Genomic DNA, 20,698 nt, shown 5'->3' on the forward strand with positions numbered 1-20,698 from the left:
AATTATTAATTATCTTGAATTGCAACCACCAAATTCCCGCGCGTCGCGCGGGCTGTCCCTCCCTAGTTTTTGTAATAAAGTTTTGGGTCAATTATAATAAATCCACTTAACGTATGACCTCATTCTCACCTTGCCCCTAATCTTTTTTTTTTTCCATTTCACTACCCATTAGACCAAACTAGCCCTCTGTTGTCCTACTCTCTTATATTTTCCTTTTTACTTCCCTTTTCACATTGCCATTTTCTTATTTCTTTACCCACTCTTTAATTCATTCTTTCATCCTTATTCCTATCAAATATTTTTCACTTGCTCTTGGCTAGCATTATTAAAAAAAAAAAGAAAAAAAGCTTGATATAATGGATTGTCCCTGCCATCACCCTCATTTACTATTTGTTGTTGCCATCCATCAATGGCATTTGTTCCACCTCCACCCTCGTTATATTATGCCACCCATGATTGAGTTTTCTTTAATTAATTTTGTCATCTACCTAATCCAAAGAATTTTAAATATAATGTGCAGTATGATTGATGAATTTCAACTTTCAAATCATAGCTTGAAGAATTGAGGGCTAAAAGCGGGGCAAGTATTTGAGTTCCTTTTTAATCTCTCTCTGCAAGCTTTATGTCCATATCCCAGAAAAGGGATAATTCCTTTCCTTTTGCATCTATCCAAATGGTACCTCTTAACCGCTAAAATTGGCCCAATGATCAGGGAAGGACTTGATTGGGGGTGGAAAAGGCGTAGTGAGGAATGGGAGGGTTAAAATAAAAAATTAGTACCTCTTGCTATTTCTTTTTTTGTTTTTCTTTTAATTTTTTTTATTCATTGCCTATCTAAAGAATTTAGGGGCTCTGGAGTGAAGAGACGATATGAAAAGGACTAGAAAAAGACAGGAGAAAGGGAAAGAAGAAAAGAGAGAAGACAAGGAAAAAATCAAATCCAAGATAATGGAAGGGCGATTTTCTCTCACAGGGAGAAAAGTGACACAATTTAAAAGTTGGGAGTAAAATAAGAATCAGGCTATATCTTTAGGTGAATTTATTGTAAGTAACCCTAAAGTTTTAAGTCTTTCTTTTGATGTCAAGCTACATTAATAATTTTATTAAAGAACTCATATAATTCTTTTTAAAAATATTATTTGATTTGAAAGTATTTAATAACATACTTACACAAAATATATATTGAATGATCAACTTAATTACCTATAGTATGTATTGCTTGTATTTTTAAGGATATTTTTACTTGAGTGATTAGTAATTAGTGTATGTCAAAAATGGATTATCATTTAGTCATTCATAGTGCAGTTGTACCAATTTTGAGACAATGAGATTAAGCATATAAAAGAATCGATTCCAAGTGTGCAAAAGAGAAGAAACAAATGAGAGGGTATTAGAATAAATAAATGAAATCAAACAATAAAAAATAAAAAAGAAAGTTTAATCAGCTTTTCCATGTTTCTATGTTTTAGAATTCTAATACATAATTAACATATATTTGATTTAAATTTATATCTTACTTCACTATAAAATCTTCATGATTATCACTATTTGACATTTAAGGAACCACAATGATCCTAACACCAAATATTAGGGGTCCAAAACTAAAAGTTTCATAATGAAAATTTTTGTATTGTCGAATTTCTATTTATTTTCCTATCTTGCCTAAGGAAGAAAAAGGGATAATTTCAGAAACCTCCTTTGAGGTTTCTAAAAATTTCACTAGCCTCCCCTAAAATTTTAAAATTACATAAACCTCCCCTAAAGTTAAGGTTTTGATAACAAAGTTAGTCCAATTAGAAAAATAACATTAAAAAAGTACTTTAAAGAGAAAGATGAAACTTTTATTCCATAAATACTCCTTATGCTTGTATATAAGTCATATTAGTAAAAGAATAAAAATATTTAAAAGTTAGAAACAATTAATACACACATTTAACTACTCAAAAAGTTCACATTTAATAAATTAGATGATACAAATAAGTAACAAAACTACACTAATGATTACAAGATTTAGCAAAATAAAGTAGTCATCTCTTTTAACATGATTTTGCTATGATTTTCGTGATTTTGAATAGAAAAATTTTCAAATTTTGTCTTTCTTTTCCTTTCTTTCAATTTTCTTTGAAACTCTTAAAACTGTGACAATTGTAAAGTAATTTCATGGAAATATGGGAGAAAGGAGGGAAAAGAAAGGCAAATTTTGAAAATTTTTCTATTTAAAATCACAAGAATTGTAGTAAATATCATGTTTAAAGAGATAACTAGTCTGTTTTAAATCACAACAATTGTAGTACATATCATGTTAAAAGAGATAACTAGTCTGTTTTGCTGAATCTTGTAATCATTAGTGTAGTTTTGTTGCTTATTTATGTTGTCTAATTTATTAAATATGAACTTTTTGACTGGTTAAGTGTGTTCATTAATTGTTTCTAACTTTTAATTATTTTTATTCTTTTACTAATACTACTTATATTCATGCATAAAGGGTATTTATAGAGTAAAAGTTTCATCTCTCTCTTTAAAGTACTTTTTAATGTTATTTTTTCTAATTGGACTAACTTTGTTATCAAAATCTTAACCTCAATGAAGGTTTGTGTAATTTTACAAATTTTAGGGGAGGTGCGTGAAATTGTTGAAATTATCCCCAAAAAAACTGTAGACTGGATACGTTTTGCTTGAAGTATTGGCAACTAATCGTATGCACGGACTAAACATGAGAGACTAAAACTACAATTCTGAGAATTATTAGCTAGGAAGGTTTTTGTCCTTGAATCAAACAAGCTTGCATGGCTGTGATGTTTCAATTGCTGCCCCTCTATTAGCTGGAAAATGTACAAAGCAAGCGAAGAATCTTGGAAGCATTATCTTCAGAAAAGGAGAGAACTTCTTATCACACATTCATCCCTCCTTGCCTAAGCAAACAGGCCAATTAAGACACAAACTTGCACAATCTGGAGGCAACAAAATTGGAATAGTTTCTACCATAGGCAACCTGGACAACAAACTTCCAACATCAAACGTAAAAACCCAAATAAAATATCAAATGACACTCATATATATAACGTAGAAATTGTTGGTATTTCATCAACAAGAGAATTACAGATTTCTATACATCTGATACAATTGAAAGCTAAAGCACAAAAGATATAGTTTTTTTTTTTTTTTGTTGTAGATATGGCGATGAGACCTGCAAGAGGTGGGGTGGGACCTTCTATTCGTCCTCGTCTGAGGCCTGTTGTCCAAAATTTTTACGAAGATTTTAAACCCATGTCGGAATGGCGGCAAGATGAAGAGTCAGATATTTTGTTGCTTTTTCTTCCAGGTATGTCATCGACAATTGGACAAGGTGTCCAATCTCCATTGTGGTCAGCTTTATAAATTTGTTCTCTCTTTTAGTTTTTTGGTAAATTATTTATGCACTCATAGTACTAGCGGATTTAGATGCATGTCATATATATATATAATTTGATATTTAAATTCAAAGTAAAATAATGTGACATGCATTTAGATCCGTTAGTACATACATAAACAGTGTAATAAATATTAATTCTTAGTTTTTAGTTTTTTTTTATAGATATAAGTTTTATTTAATGCTAGCATCTTCTTTCCAAGAATGAATCTTGTACATGACCTTTCCTTTTCCAGATTAACTTTACTTCTTTTTATTTTTATTTTTTGTATTGCTTATTTTGCTTCTTAGAGCTTTTGATAAAAGCAGAACCACGTGATAATGCAAAACTTTTATACACATACTCTGAAAACTTGAAAATTTTGAATAAAAGCACATAAATTTTGGTATGCATATCCCCTTTATTGAATGCCCTATTTGACTTCTTTGTTGTGAAGCGTTCTTCACTTTTTCCTTCCTTTATTCGTTTGCAGCTTTTAAAAGGATGCAACATAGGCTAGGAAACTTTTTATGATATATTAGTATATGAAACTTAAGCTGATTAAAGAAATAGAGTAAAAGTCCACAAAATTTTTCTTTAGAAAATCAATACTTTGATACATGAAATGCCAATGAACACAGTGAAAGTCTTATTAAATATATTGAACATTTTGAATGTAATGAAATGCATCCATTAACTAGCAGATTGAAGTTTGTTTTGCAACTCAACCTGTAAATATTTTGGTTGCAATGTTCTAGATTCATAAGTAACATTGGGATTTATTTGCTTTTAAACTGCCTATTTCTTAGTACAGCGCAAATAAAAGATTAAATTACATAAGATTGGGAAACCAAAATATTATTTGAGTTCAATCATGGGATAGCAGAGATTAGTTAATTGCTAATATACATGTATTGTTCCTATTATACATACCACCGTAATCTTTCACCCGTAATCTCTTGTTTTCTTTCCATTTTTTTTTGAAAACTTGTATTTCTTTGTATTAGTTAACAAAAATCAAGAATGAAGTAGTCCATCTTCTTGCAAAAAGAATTACAGAATAATGAAACAATAATTAAAAGAATTAGAGAATAAAAACAGAAAAGAACCAGAGAAAGAAAGAAGAAGATAGAGCTACCCTTCACTATGAAAGCCTTTTTTTCCAGGTTTTATGAATCAGCACCTTAAGGTTTCAACTGAAGGCAGAAATATTGTCAGAGTCCGTGGGGAACGATTAGTTGCCGGGAACAAATGGAGCCGATTCCAAGAAGATTATCAAGTTCCAGATCGTTGTACTATCAGGGCTATTCGTGCAAAGTTTGACGGAGGAATTTTAACGATGACAATGCCCTGGAGGAAAGACGCAGCAGCCAAAGCAACTCCTCCAAAAGCTACATCTGGCCTGGACAGCACTACTGATCAAATGCAACAGATCAGTCCTCCAAAAGCACCAATCGAGCCAAGTTCAAAAAAAAGTGCTGATGAAATCCCTCCAAAAGTAATCGATCCACCATCCAGGCCTCAGAAGGCTGCAGCTGAAATTCATCCAAAAGTACTCGATCCACCATCCAGGCCTCAGACGGCTGCTGCTGAAATTCGTCCAAAAGGACTCGATCAACCATCCAAGCCTCAGAAGGCTGCTGCTGAAATTCATCCAAAAGGACTCGATTCACCATCCAGGCCTCAGAAGGCTATTGATGAAATTCAACCAAAAGTACTCGCTCCACCATCAGTTACAGCTGACAAAGGAAGCAAAGATATTGATGAGAAACTGTTGAGCCAACCACAAACTCAAAAGGGTCGTCAAGATGAACAAGCTAGAAGCCCAGGGGCAATAAAGCCCGTGACAACATCAATGACAATTTCCAGTGATGATGATGAAAAGAAGGAGACGATCACCCCTAAAACCAACGCCAAGCCAATGAAACCTGAATATATTGAGAATTTGAAAGAAGTGAGTGATGGTAAAAGAAGTACTGAGAAGAGTAAGGAACCTTTAGATACACTAGCCGGAAATCTCACAAGGAAAATTATTGAGGTGAAAGAGAAGCAAAGCCAGACTGCAGTTGCTTCGAGCAGCAAGGATTATGGACTGGGAAATTTCAAGAAAGCAGTTACAAGCCTTGCTGAGCCAAACGAGGAGAGACAATTGTTGGTAAACATTGTTGTTGCAGTGCTGGTTATAGTGGCAGTAGGGGCACACATTGCCTCTAGAATTGGATCAGAAGAAGCTTAACAGTTTCCAGGTGTCTTAAGTTTGTCTTCAGTGTATATGAAATAGTACAATGTACAGAACTGCAAATATAATTGGACAGATGGTCCAAGTGGCAAATTTACGTAATCAATTGGTTGTGTTTTCTATAGTAAAGCTGTTTCTGTGAAGTTTCTATTTTTTTTTTCTTTCATTCCTTGTTTCTTCTATACATAAGTTCCCATGTGTTTTTGAAGCCTCTAGTTATGATGACCTTATGCATATGCAAGATATGCATATTGGTATATAAATATATACCAAAAAAAAAAAAGGCCCTATTTAGCGCTTTAGATTTCCAGTAAAATTTCCATAGTTATTCCATGTGAAATACCAACATAAAATTTCTTTCTCTCTCAAAAAATAAGTAAATGAATGAATAAAAGGTGAAATCTCTCTCAAGAGAATTTCCTGCTTTTTAAGGTTTAAAAATGTATTCTAGCTTACCCTTCTATTTTTGGAATTATATTAGGTTTTTTCTTTTCCCTTTTGGTCGCAAAATATATAGTTGTTCATCTCTTTATATGTATATAGCTTGCCAGTACAATTTGTAAACGAAATTGTTACGGATTCAAGGGCCAAATTTATACCCAATGACTTTGTTTAATTCTTTTTTCTCAACCGCTTAGCTAATTGTTCTCAAACTTCGAAGAGTCCGTAGTGAACTTATAATCATATTTTCTAAGTAATTTTTAGCTTAGATAGTTATCCGTATCATTCGGAATGTGATCATCCAGTACAATTTCGAAGTAGTGGGAAAGGAGCACTATACATGTCTGCCAATTAAAAGAAAAGATTGACAGGAAAAGGTTGGAGTTTTTAACTTAATTTTTTTTTTTTTTTGGTGAAACGACACTTGTTTACCCTACACCTACCTCAACTCATATTCTAACCTATTCTAAGGAAGAGGGCCCAACTGAGCCTACTGAAAAATCGACGGAGATTGAATCAATATCGGACCACTTGAACCCACTTAAAGTGGCAAGCCGCATATAATGCCAATTGGTAGGAGGCAGGGTCTGAACCCTTGAACTCCCACTCCACCAAGTCTTAAAGGCTATGGTGGTGGCCAACAGCCATTTGTGTTTCTGACTTTCTTTTGGGTGTTATTATTTCATGTTTTAACGAGGGCAAAATTGAGAATCTAAAAAAATTATATATAGTTAACACCAAAACCCCTCACTCCAACATTTTACATAACATAGATATAAATATGTAATTCATATCAAACATCAAATGACATATGTTCTTGGCGAGCAAATAAGAAGGTAAGCAAGAAACACCACTTTTACAGAAAAACATCTTCTATATCAGGAGACTTCTAGCACTCTTCTATGAAGTTTCAGCTTGTAATTTTTCCTAAACGATGAACAAGTTTTTTAAACAATTTCAAAATTTTCATAAATAATTTGTACAATCTCATAAAAGCGATGTTAAAACTCAGTATTGTTCATTTGCAACATTACATATCAACTGTGTCAGAGTTACATGGTACTATTAGAATTGTTTATTTTGAATTTTTCTTTGATTGGCCAAATTTTGGCCTTTAAAAGCTAGATTCTAGCAATCATCCCTGCCCATGAATCCATGATTAGGGATACGCTTGGAAGCTAGAGAAGTTCCAAGCGCTTGGACCGGGACTTTCAATGGTATTCAAACATTATCCATTTATAACACTAATGGCGGCAAATGATGGCATCTGCCCACCCATTGCCTCCGCCACTCTTTCACACCCTTCAAACAGCCTTTTCCCCAAATTCAGCAACAAAGGCGTGAATATCTTACACTTAAATGACTCCCCATCTCCTAGCGTCCTCAACCACGCCTTTATCCTACTCCCTCCCATCTTTTCCCTCACAACGCACGCACTACATTCCCTCTCATGTATACAAACACCCCACTGCAATCCTTCTCGAGCTCTGCACTTCCATGAAAGAGCTCCAACAATTCCTCCCACTGATCATAAAAAACGGCCTCTACAAGGAGCATCTTTTCCAGACTAAGCTCATTAGTTTGTTCTGTAAATTCGGTAGCCTAACCGATGCTGTGAACGTGTTTGAACTGGTAGAAGATAAAGTTGATCCTATGTATCATACCATGCTCAAAGGGCATGTTCATCATTCGTCCTTGGCTTCGGCTTTGTGGTTTTATAGTGGGATGATAAGTGATGGGGTTTTGCCGGTTGTTTATAATTTTAGTTACTTGCTTAAGTCTTGTGCTGATAATTTTAATGTTAAGGCGGGGAAAATGATTCACGGGCAGCTGATTGTTAATGGGTTTTCGAGAAATGTGTTTGCGATGACGAGTGTTGTTAATATGTATGCGAAATGTGGGGTCATTGAAGATGCTTATAAGATGTTTGACAGAATGCCTGAAAGGGATTTGGTTTGCTGGAACACTGTTATGGCTGGGTATGCGCAGAATGGGATGTTGAAGAGGGCTATGGAATTATTTTTGCAGATGCAAGAGGTGGAGGGACATAGGCCTGATGAGGTTACTGTTGTCTCTATCCTGCCTGCTTGTGCTAATTTTGGGTCTTTGAAGATGGGGATGTCGATTCATGGGTATGTGACAAAGAGTGGACTTGAGTCGTTTGTGAATGTTGAGACTGCTTTGGTTGATATGTATGCAAAATGTGGCCAAGTAGGGACTGCACGTTTGGTTTTTGATAGGATGACTTACAAGACTGTTGTCTCGTGGAACACTATGATCGATGGATATGCGCAGAGTGGAAACTCTGAAGAGGCCTTGAAACTTTTTGATGGAATGTTGGATGAAAAGTTGAGACCGAGTAATGTTACTGTTATGGCTGCTTTAACTGCATGTGCTGATTTGGGTGACCTTCATCGTGGACAGGAAATTCATGCGTTGATTAACCAATTGGAACTTGGTTCTGCTGTTTCAGTAATTAACTCTTTGATTTCCATGTACTGCAAATGCAAACGAATTGATATTGCTACTGAATTATTTGAAAAGTTACAAGGAAAAACTATTGTTTCATGGAATGCTATTATTTTAGGTTACGCACAAAATGGGCATGTGATCAAAGCTTTGAGTCTCTTCTCTGACATGCAAATGCAGAATGTAAAAGCTGATTCATTTACAATGGTGAGTGTAATTACTGCTCTTGCTGAGCTATCAGTATTACGCCAAGCAAAGTGGATTCATGGACTTGCTATAAGAAACTATTCAGACAGGAACATTTTTGTTATGACTGCTCTTGTGGACATGTATGCAAAATGTGGAGCTGTTCACACAGCAAGGAAGCTATTTGATATGACGGATGATAAGCATGTAACTACATGGAATGCTATGATAGATGGGTATGGGACCCATGGGTTTGGAAAGGAAGCTGTAGAATTGTTTGATGAAATGCAAAAAGGACATACAAAACCAAACCAGGTGACATTTTTATCTATTATATCAGCTTGCAGCCACTCAGGCTTTATAGAGAAGGGGCGGCAATATTTTACCATCATGACGGAAGAATATGGCTTAGAGCCCTCCATGGATCATTATGGAGCCATGGTTGACCTGCTTGGTCGAGCTGGGATGCTTGATGAGGCTTGGGGCTTCATTCAATGCATGCCAGTTAAGCCAGAAATCAATGTCTATGGAGCCATGTTGGGGGCTTGCAAGATTCATAGAAATGTAGATTTCGGTGAGATGGCAGCAGAGAAACTCTTTGAGTTAGGCCCGGATGATGGAGGATACCATGTATTACTGGCTAATGTATATGCTACAGCTTCAATGTGGGACAAAGTGGCCAAGGTGAGAAGTTTGATGGAGAAGACGGGGATTCAGAAAACCCCCGGGTGCACTTTGGTGGATCTGAAGAATGAGGTTCATAGTTTCTACTCTGGGAGCATTAATCATCCACAATCCAAAAGAATCTACTCTTACCTTGAAAAATTGATGGATAAGATTAAAGCAGCTGGCTATGTTCCTGATACTAATTCTATTCATGATGTGGAGGATGACGTCCAGGAGCAGTTGCTCAATAGCCACAGTGAGAAGCTTGCTATTGCTTTTGCACTCCTAAATACAAGTCCTGGTACACCAATCCATATCAGAAAGAATCTTCGAGTATGTGGTGACTGTCACAGTGCAACGAAATACATCTCTCTTGTAACCAAAAGGGCAATTATTGTACGTGATATGCGTAGGTTCCACCATTTCAAGGATGGAACCTGTTCTTGTGGGGATTATTGGTGATCTGCCCTAACAGTTAGAGCTCAAATCCTGTTAATATGGGGACCTTCATGGTCAAGACGAGAGATTTATGACGAAACATTTTTACCATTTTTACAAGGAGACCCATAAAGGTGAGGACTGGGCCCCTCAACTGCTGGAAGTACATAGTGTGAACAACTTTTACGTTCAAAGGCTGCCCTCTAATTCCATGACAATTAATATCGTACAGGTTGCTGAGATTATTTCTTCTCCTTACTCGTATACTTGTCAGGTAGCATTCTTGATCTACTCGTGTAATCAAAAACAAAGAAAAAATTCTTGCATCATGGCATCAGCATATTGGAAGATTGAGTTGGGGTGAGGCAGAATTCTGCATCAACAGTCCTACTAGCTAGAAAGCTAGCTAACCTTTCTGAACATGTTCAGTTATGGTTGTTGTAGTTAGTTCATTGTATATGTCTATATAATTTGAACTGCTAAAGCAAAGCCCTAGGTTAAGATGTACTTATATCTGATCTACGTTGAAACAGTTTCTTGTGAAGAATATCACACATAATATGCAATTGTGTGAGCCATACTTGGGCCTGTTCACTGTTGCTTATTGGTACTAGGATCTAGGTCTGGTGTTACATTACTCAACTGACCCAAGCTAGGAGTTTCTGTGTACAGCACCAAACTTACTGAGAAATAGACATTGCTTGACCCTGTCTTTGCGATGCTTAGGAGTATCCCTTCATCGGTATATCTGGGAGCTAGTGTGAATGTCTTGGTTGTACACGCTTCTTGTTTTCCATTACATGGCATTTGTTACTCCCATTCCTGTTAAATTTTGTCACGTTGTTAAATTTGATGGCTTCAAGAACTTGATTCGTGGTTTGAGGACTTCTCACTACTAGTTTGATCCGCTTAATCTTTGTCCTTATTCCTAATTATTCTTCTTGAATCGTGCTCTGATAACTGCTGAACAGGGCATGCTAATTTTGTTTGCGTAAAAGAGTTTATTTAGTTTCAAAAACAAAATAGTAAGCAACTGTATTGCAGTTTGGTACCCCAAGCGTTGGACTTACAACTATAATCCTGGTTATTTCACAAAATATTTCCATATTTTTGTTAGTTAAGAGTGTGTGTGTGTACAATATAATTTGTCTTTTGAAAGTAAAGGAAACTTATTTTATTTAAGTTTCAAATCAAACACCGAGTTTATACTGAAGATAATTTTGGCAGATTGAATTCTTAGCTGGATTTTCCTGGAAATCAAACTTTTTGGCTCGTCAAAACAATAGGAAAAATAGGCTAGTTATAATTGTTGGTCATACAATTCCTTAGGATAGACAAATGAGGCTTACCTCATAGAGTAATTAGATGAGGACAACTATGGTCACATATCTCCACGGTAATTGATGGAGGAATTTGTAACAATCGACCTAATGTATACATGATTTTTTGGGACTTGGATGGAAGATTTTCTTTGACTACTTTGTTAGTTCTCTTTAGTACTCGAAAGAAAGTAGAAACAACTTAAAGGAGTGTACCAAGAGAAACATGGCATTTGCACTAAATAGTTTAATGTGAATTAAAATATGTGACAAAATCTATGGGGAGTGAAGTTATCTCAGTCGTGTAGGAGAGTACCACACTTGGGATTCAAGTCTATAAGACCTGGATACTTTATGCTAAAACTTTTCAAAATGGCAACGACTGTAAACCTAAAGGTGAAAAAATTGCTCATTGATTGCACCAACTAAAATTCTTGGATTGCTCTGCCAATTACATATTTGGCCAAAATTTATTTATTTGTGTCACAAACATATTTTTCAATAGAACTTTTTATTTTCTCAGTCACCTTTTTATTTCACGTACATTATATCATAAAAAGTACTACAGTAACTATTTCAAATAATCTCATTCCCAAACACACCTATAATCCCCCAAGAACTGCACACTAATATATGCTTGAAGATGAATTTGACTAGTGTATTGTGGAGAACTTCAGAAAAAAGGAGGAGCAATTTTAAATGTTTTAATAATAAAGCGTCTAATTGATAAGACATTTAACTAGTAAATGAGAGGTCACAGGCTCAAATCATAAAGAGTTAAGTGATAGACCACTGATAATCATCTTTTAAAGAAAGAAAAGAAAGATAAAGAAGGGGAAAAAAGAGCACTTGAGACTTAGGCAGAAGTAATCATCAACACAGGAGGTACATAGTGCATGAAATCGGAAGCCAACAAAATAAATAAAAAAAATCCCAATGATGACAATTTTTTTTGAGATAAAAAGAGAATTTTCATTACTAAAATTGTTGGAAAGCTCTGTAGAGTGCATAAGTTGAATGATTTCCAATGCATTTTTATACTATATAAGAGCGAGTTGTGGTCAAAAGAGGTTTTGAATTTCAACCGCATGGATAGGGGTTTTTTGGAAATGTGAAATGTTGAGTAGTTTTTTTAAATCTTTTGATACAACTGAGGACTGCATGTGTTTGGGCATGTTTACCGAAATGTCCTCATTTTGATAATTTAAAGCTTTGATTTATGGAGACAACTGGGTATTTGTAGAATGTGTAATTATTTTGCAATCGTTTTTGCATAGAGTACAACTCATATAAACTTATGTGTTGGTGTAATTACTGAAATGGTGTTATAGACACATTTAATTGAAGTGTAGCTTCTAAGACAAGGATAACCGTTTGAGGATATTCCTTTATTTGAAACAACTTATGTCTCATCACTTGCGCAACTCCTAGAGATGTTAAAGCCCAGGTTGGAAACAACCCATTTCTTTGCCATTTGCATCTCAATTAATTAACAGCCATAAACATGGGTATGTTAATGAATTAATGTCTGAGCATCGGTTATGGTTGTTCCAATGCCTCCTCTTTCACATTCTTCAGTTTCTCCCCTTTCAGCATCCATGATTGGTTTTTTTTTTTTGGCTGCCTTTATACTTAGCATTCAAGAAAATTCCTTGTTTGGATTGCGAGTTTTCGTAGGAAAATTTTCTCAATACATTTTGTAATCACTATTTTTCTCACATTGTTACACTATATTTTTCTATAAAAACTCCAAAAAATTGCAATCCAAATGGGTAGATTTTGTGATTTTGTCGAGTGCAACATCCTGAACTTTGTAAGTTATATGTTTTGTTATTTTGATTGATGAATTAGGCTTTGGAGGCTATCAGTACCAGCTGGGGAGACTACTGACCATCCACTAATAAACCCCTTTGGACCCTTAAGCCCCAGCCTGGAAACAGCTGATCTTGATCCCATCCTAGTCCTCTTCATTAGTTAAATGGGGGATGAGTAGGTTCTTTGCTATGAAGATAACTTCCCTTGCAACCAATATAAATAAACTATGACGAGAGAATTAATATTAAATAAGCTAAAGATTGTGGCAACCAACGTATCAAACTCCCTTGTGGTATTGTTGAAAGACACCATAGCCCCTCATTTTTTAAAAATTTCGATATAACTCTCTTATACTTTTAACTAAAGTGGAATGGTGATTCCTTCCTTATAAACAAGATTATAATTTATTTATGCTTTATAATTTCTTTCCTTTTTTGTCCTTTTTTTAGTTAGGAAAATCATTTCTTTCCCCTTCCTTCCTTCGAAACACCACCCTTCTTTCTTTTTTGGGAGAATTGTAATTTTGGTCCCCAATCTATAGTGTATGCGCGGAATTAGTTCCCAATCTATTTCGAAAATCAATTTTGGTTCCCAATCTATTCAATTTTGCGCTAAAAGTGGACAATTGACGGAATTTCTTCAATTTCAACCAGAACCAAGTCACGTGAGATCACGTGCCGGCACCTAAAACCCCTTTTTCAATTTTTAAATTTCTGAAACACGTTTTTTAATATTTTCAGCTTTCTCTTGCCTTTTGTCTTATTAAACAAAGACATGAAAGGCTAAAATTCACTAATCAAAGGAGTTACTAATCATGTGTAGAAATAAATCACAAAATAAAGTAGGACAACGACGTCCTCTACTTCCTTCTTTCCTCATCTTCTTTCTTCCAACTCAAGAACAAACCCTAGGAGCCACAATCCCATTCTAATCAGACAAAAAAACTCCTCATTCTGGCAAAAAGTTGCAAGATCTAGGCAAAAACCTTGTATTGAGTTTCTTCTATTTTCAATTTAGCTCCTCATGGAACCAATGAAAAATTGCGACTGCAAGCAACGAGCAATAATGGTTACTTCTTGGACAGACAACAATCTTGGGAGAAGATATTTCGCTTGTGCAATCAAGAAGGTATGGTTGTCTCTGTTTCTGATTTCGACTTTTCTGTCTCTGTTTCTGAGTTTTGTGCTAAAGCTTTATGATGTTGGCTATGAAGGGTGACAGAGGAAAATGATGCGATTATTTTGAATGGCATGATCCAAAAATGTGTAGAAGGTCAACAGCCCTGATTCCTGGACTACTATGGAGCATGAATTCTAAGAATGCTACAATTGAGAGGCTAAGAGCAAGGGAAAGAAAATTATTGTTAGCAATTTTCTTGTTGGTACTTCTGTTGGTTAATGTGTTACTGGTGTAAAAGGCAGAAGGCTGGACAATCTTGGTATCAACTGGTGAAAGGAAAATGTGTTAAGTATTAGGCTAAGTTAGGTACTGTCTAAACTTAGAGATGAAAGACATTCATCCGGATTCTTTGGTCTTTTTTGTTGAAATGGGTGAATGTGTGAGGACTCGTATTTTATTTTATTTTATTTATTTATTTTAGCGATTTATTCACTTATTTATTAGTTTACCCTAAAATAGTTATTTTCATGATTAATTACCCAAGTGTTAGTTAGTTATACTATCGTTACAAGAATTTCTTAGAAATTTCACTTTATCGTGCACAAGTCGGAAGTTCGCGTTTTCGCGCCCGCGATTAATTGAGGGACTTTAGAAAATTATTGTTAGACTACTAAGAGTGAATAATAATAGTGTTAAAGAAAGTGCATTAGAGGTTTAGTGCACCAGTGAAACAAATCCGAGAGGAATCGGGCACGAAATGCGCGCGCGCGCACTATTGAGAGTTGACTTTTGTACAAAATTTGAACTACAACTACCAAGCTTCCATGAGAAGCTTCCCTCATCAGATTGCACTCTCTCTCTCCTTACCCTTGCGGGCCGAAAACTCCAAGGAGGAAGAAGACCAAAACCCTTCATCATCTCACTTCATTTTCTTGCACCTTTTCACTCCAAATTCACTACACAAACTCACAACAATTTGGAGACTCACTTGGACTAGGAAGAGAGCATCATTTCCACGGTTTTCTTGGAGCTCTTGGTGGCCAAAATTTCTGAGTTTCATCAACCAAGAGGTAGTAAATCATCCAACATTTGAAACTTGATTCTAGTGAGTTAGATTTCACTTGGAAGCTTGTAGCTTCATGTGGGTATCTTTATTTTGTTGGAAATCATTTGAATGGGCTTTATGAAATCTCACAATGGACATGTTGGACTGATGTGATGATTTTGGGTGTTATTTATATTGATTAAGTGTTAAACTAGTGGATATAAGTTAAAAAAGTGAAAAGAAAATCAAAGGAAAGCTTGCATGAGAAAGGGCCGAATTCTGCCCTGTTTTTACAGAGCACTTGGTGCGATTTTTTTTGTGGTCAAATGACCTTGAATTTGTTTTAGATATATTGTTTTGGTTGTGTGGAAAGTTTCCACAAAAAATTACTTGATTTGGTTAAGAAAAAGTTGAGTTTTGGACAAGAACAAAACTGGAATTCGCGTAACAGGGGTTCTCTGGCAGTGAATTTTGAACGATCATAACTCTTTGCTTCGATGTCGAAATCAAGTGCTGTTTATGGCATTTGAAACTACACACTTCTATTTTTCTAACGGTATAAAATGCATTTCCTGATTCGAAGGGAGTGAGCTGTACTAGTTCACCAAAGTTACCTGTTCTGTTTTGTTGCTCTGCTCGAGAGTCAGTGATGTGCTAGGACTTGTTACTTGAATTTGAGATAGTTATGAACTGAATTTCAAAACGATTTCTTCTGAATCGTTTCAACGCCACCAACCATTTCCAATTTCAAGTTGAATTGACTGAGTTATGGCCAAATTACAGAACTGCACCAGTGATAGAAAACCCTAGTTTTGGCTAGCCAAATGGCTTAGCTCGAATTGAGACTTGTTATTTTGAAACTTTTGGTGTTAATCACCTACCAAATGTATGTTGGATGCTTCTTAGACTTTTTCTTCATAAATGAACCATGTTTGAGGTGATTTCATTGGCCAAAGGTTCGAAAAAAGGAAAATGGAAACATAAGGCAGAATTACCTTGGAAATTCTTGAAACTTTAGTGGTCTTGTTAACTACTTCCCGTACGAATTTTTCCATGAAATTTGGCAGAGATGTAGCCCTTATATGTTAGTGTAATCATACCAAATTTGGTGCCATTCCAAGTCCATTTCGATGCCCAACTGAAGTCTCAAAATTTATGTTTCAAATCTGAAAAATTGCCCAATGGTCTTCATTTTGAACCAACTTTGAGCTGCTATATCTTGGCGCTCAAAACTCCGATTCTTGTTCCATTTATTGTGTTTTAAATTTCGATTGTAACTCTAATTGAGTTTCAAATTTTAGAGGCTAGTTCACATTCTGTGAATTTTGCCGAATTTCCAAAGTTTACCAAAAACCAACCCCAAATCTGTCTTGGAAGTGCAAGTCAGTAGCTTTAAGCCGAAATTTGAGTGTCTTCCATTTAGAATCATGGAAAAGTGTCTTCTAAAAACTTTTAGTACTTTGGAAATAGTTTTCAACGATACTAAGTTTCTAATTTTTGACCTATGGAGAGTGAGATATGATTTTTCAAAAATTGCACCTTAAATCTGGAATTTTTGAACTTGAAATGAATTGAGTTTTTAGAAACTCTTCACTACCCTTCGATATTGCTTGACCGTTTTACACTTGATTTCAAAGATGAAAATCAGTTTTTCCTTGTATTATTAAACCCTACTTTTGAGCCCCGATTTACGAATAATTAAGGCTCATTTTCATGATATTTTCCTAAATTGTACAAGACTACAATCTTCCTTGATAATTAGGGGGTCTTAAGCGATAGTGTGTGATAGATAATTATTGTTTACTCAGGCATTCAAGGGGACCTTTAAGAGGACCTCACAACGGACGCTTAAACACTTGAATTGAGTACCACTCTCTCATTTTGACTAGGTGAGTGTCAAGTGTGTGAAAACGTGTTACGTGCTTAATTGTTATTGGAAATTGAGTATTTTGAAAATGTTGAGTCGAGTGTGTACTTTACCGCACTCGTTCTCATTAAAGTGAAGTGTACTTGAATAACTTGACATGAAATACTTGAAATGAATATTTACATGAAGTATATTTGAACTACTTGAAGTGACTTGTTAAGTGAATTAAGTGAAGTGTTTCAATGATTAATTATGCTATGGCTGCATAAGTCGATTGGAGTGAATCTCCTCGACTCCTAGTGATACTAGTGGGGGACGCCCAAATCTCATCAGCCGATCTTGCAACTCGAGCCGGCATGGGCACGGTCGAGAAGCTTGGTGAGCCATGAGAAACGTGTATAAACTTGATCTAATGGGGAGATCTTGCTTGGTATATTCGAGTAGTATCGCCTTATATAAAAGACAGGCGGGCTCGGTACAGGGGCATGTAATGGTGATCAGGGAACGAGTAAGTGAAGTTCTACGGATTATAACTTACCTGATTGACGGAGTGTCAACTCGTGGAGGTTCTTGATTGTGCAAGTGGAAAATAGCTCCTGAGAGCTCTTATATTCTTGAATTGTTTCTGTTTACTTTTTCTCGCCCGATTGTTATTTACTTGAATATTACTGTTTATTCGTTAAATGGGATTGTTACTTGGACAACGTGCTTGCATGTGTGTTTCTTGGCCTCACTGAGTATTGGATCATTCCATTAGTTTGTTTTCCTTAACATGTGGATTGAAAGATTATGAAAAGTCGACTAGGTTATGTTTTTAATTGGAATTTTTGTTGTAATTATTTAGTCGACTTTTAATGGTTGTATTTTGGGACTTGATGTATCTTTTGAGAACCTGATGTAAGATTTGGATATTCGGTTAAGGAAGCGACTTTTCTTTATTTAGACTTGTATTAATTTGGTATGTATCGTTAAGCTTGAATTGAATTGATTTGAGTCCTGGCAATAGCCGGGCAGGCGTCCCGCGGATACCCTTGGGTTTGCTCTTGGGAGAAGTGGTGGCGTCACAGTTGGTATCAAAGTGCTAGGTTAGAGACCTAATTGGGAGGTGTGTTAGGGACTTTACCCTTAAGATTTGAGATGAGATGACTTAGTCATACCCTAAGTTATATTTGAGCAAATTCGTAACTTTAAGTTTCTAATCTAGAAATTGTGGTTGTTTTGCAGGGATGGAGAATGGGAACGGAGGACCTGCTGCTGATAGTAATGGCCATGTTAATGGCCATGTAGAGTCTCTTAGATCTATTTACTATAGCGCACAGGACGGAGGAACTCGTGTACGCTACTCACCCTCTACTAGGTTCCCCAGATGTGTCTGTAGGAGGACACATGCTTACCCGAACCACCTTGTATTTGCTCTTGATGATGAGCGCCGTCAGTTGGTGGCTGCCAACCGAGATCTGCTCCAGGAGGTAGAGGAGCTGAGCATTATGGTGAATGCTCAGAGTGCTAGGATTGCTGAGTTGGAGGAGACTTTGGCAGGCGAGGTGGCTACGGCTGAGGTCACCCGTGATGAGTTTCAGAGAGTTAGGGCTCGACCTATTAGGATAGGTGAGGAGCTCCGTGATCGGGCTTCCGGGATCATGACCAATGCCACTATACTGATAGATGAGGTGATGGAGGTTGTCTAGAGGCCAGTTCAGGAGGAGGATCCAGAGGAGGACCCTGAGGAGGAGGTTCCACCTGATAGCCCCTGAGAACTAGCTTTAGAGTGACCGACCTTTTGACTGATGTAGTTAGAATTAGCTGGGATGATGCTAGTGCTAAATCCATTGTATTTTTGTATGACTGTGTGGCCTACTTTTGAGGTACTTGACTTTACTTTAGTCGTATGTGACTAAAAGTACTTTCGTGGTACCTGTGTGCTATATTTTTAAGATTCCCCCATGATTTGTTAATTGTATGAATTTTGAAGTGTTAATGAATGTAAATTATTGTTATTTCCAATGTTTCTCGATTGGCTCTTGTTTTGAGTATTTTCTCGCGTAATCACTTTTATTTTTGCACTAGACACCATTAGAATTATGGACGGACGAAGGAGAGGTCGAGGTCGTGGGTGAGGGTTTAGGCAAACCCAACCTCAAGGAGATGATCAGGGATCGGCAACTGAGCCGACTCAGGGACAAGAAAATTTAGAGGGTAATCAATTGGTTACTGCCATTAATAGGATGATTGATACCCTTGAACGGTTAGCTGAGAGACAGGGTCCAGGACCACTTAACCAACTTAGGGGTCAGGATGGAAGGGAAGATAAAGCCTTGGAGAGGTTCTTGAAATTTAACCCGTCTAAATTCACTGGTGAACCTGATCCTGAGATAGCGGAGAATTGGTTGGAGAGAATAACCAACATATTCACCGCCTTAGACTATACTGAAGATAGGCGAGAGGAGTGCCTTCTAGTGGTTCGGTAGTGATACCGCAAGTTACTTGTGGTTACTGTGGTAAACCCAACCACTTAGAGAATGATTGTTGGAAAAAGTCTGGGAAATGTTTGTTCTGTGGTAGCGCTGAACATCAACTCGCGAGTTGTCCGAAGGCGCCAAAAATAGGAGGTAGCACTCAAAGACCAGAAAAGTCAACCTCTAAGCAGACTAGTGCTGGAGGATGTCGACCTACAGTACCGGCTATGATTTATGCTCTGGATCATCAACAGATTCCCGATGCAACTGAGGTGGTAGAAGGTACGATCCCTATTTTTCACCGTTTAGCTAAGATTTTAATTGACTCAGGTGCAACGCATTCTTTTGTAAACCCTAATTTCATGAGTGGAATAGAGTTGAAATCAATTAAGTTACCTTTATGATTTAAAGGTTAGAACATCTACTGGAGATCAAAGTTTACTAGCTAATTTGGTGTATAAGGATTGTGAGATATGGTTTGGAGAACGGAAATTACTGGCCGATCTGATGGGTTTAGTGATTAAGGGGTATGATGTGATCCTAGGAATGGACTGGTTAGCCCGTTATAATGTTCAGTTGAACTGTAAGATGAAAACAATAGAATTGTGCATTTTGGGAGAGGCAATCCTGAAATTGGATGTAAGGGGTAGGTTAGTCTCATCTGTACTGATCTCAGGGATTCGAGTTAGGAAAATGTTAAGTAAGGGAGTTCAGGGATACTTAGCTTTTCTTATCAGCACTCCTAGTGATAAAGTAAGACTGGAGGACATGCCTGTAGTGAAAGAGTATCCGGATGTCTTTCCTGAAAAGTTAGAATCTTTATCCCCAAAAAGAAATATAGCTTTTAAGATTGATGTGACTCCGGGAGTGGCATCTATCTCTAAGACACCGTATAGAATGGCTCCAACTGAATTGAAAGAGTTGAAATTGCAATTATAGAATTTATTGGAGCGGAATTTTATAAAGGAGAGTGATTTACCGTGCGGAGCCCCAGTCTTATTTGTTAAGAAAAAAGATAGGAGTTTAAGACTGTGCATAGATTACCGAGGCTTGAATGATGTCGCTATTAAGAATAAGTACCCATTGCTTCATATTGATGAATTATCTGACCAATTGCAAGGGGCGGTAGTATTCTCGAAATTGGATTTGAGATATGGTTACTATCAATTGAGGATTTTGGAGAAGGATATACCCAAAACTGCTTTTAATTCGGGGAATGGACACTTTGAATTTGCAGTAATGCCATTTA

At 36.4% G+C, this 20,698-nt stretch overlaps 2 protein-coding genes across 2 annotated transcripts; both read left to right on the forward strand.

Annotated features, from left to right (window-relative positions):
- The first annotated feature begins 3,103 nt into the window (after window positions 1–3,103).
- LOC113732605 (uncharacterized) lies at window positions 3,104–5,757 on the forward strand. Its single transcript, XM_027258510.2, has 2 exons — window positions 3,104–3,322; window positions 4,556–5,757. The coding sequence occupies exons 1-2, from the start codon at window positions 3,175–3,177 to the stop codon at window positions 5,623–5,625; spliced, it is 1,218 nt and encodes a 405-aa protein (XP_027114311.1). The 5' UTR covers window positions 3,104–3,174; the 3' UTR covers window positions 5,626–5,757.
- Window positions 5,758–7,233: 1,476 nt separating this feature from the next.
- LOC113732606 (pentatricopeptide repeat-containing protein At1g11290, chloroplastic-like) lies at window positions 7,234–10,606 on the forward strand. The gene has a single exon (XM_027258511.2). The coding sequence runs from the start codon at window positions 7,429–7,431 to the stop codon at window positions 9,850–9,852; it is 2,424 nt and encodes an 807-aa protein (XP_027114312.1). The 5' UTR covers window positions 7,234–7,428; the 3' UTR covers window positions 9,853–10,606.
- Window positions 10,607–20,698: the final 10,092 nt, after the last annotated feature.

Source organism: Coffea arabica, chromosome 2e (assembly GCF_036785885.1).
Source record: "Coffea arabica cultivar ET-39 chromosome 2e, Coffea Arabica ET-39 HiFi, whole genome shotgun sequence".
NCBI classification, from domain to species: Eukaryota; Viridiplantae; Streptophyta; class Magnoliopsida; order Gentianales; family Rubiaceae; genus Coffea; species Coffea arabica.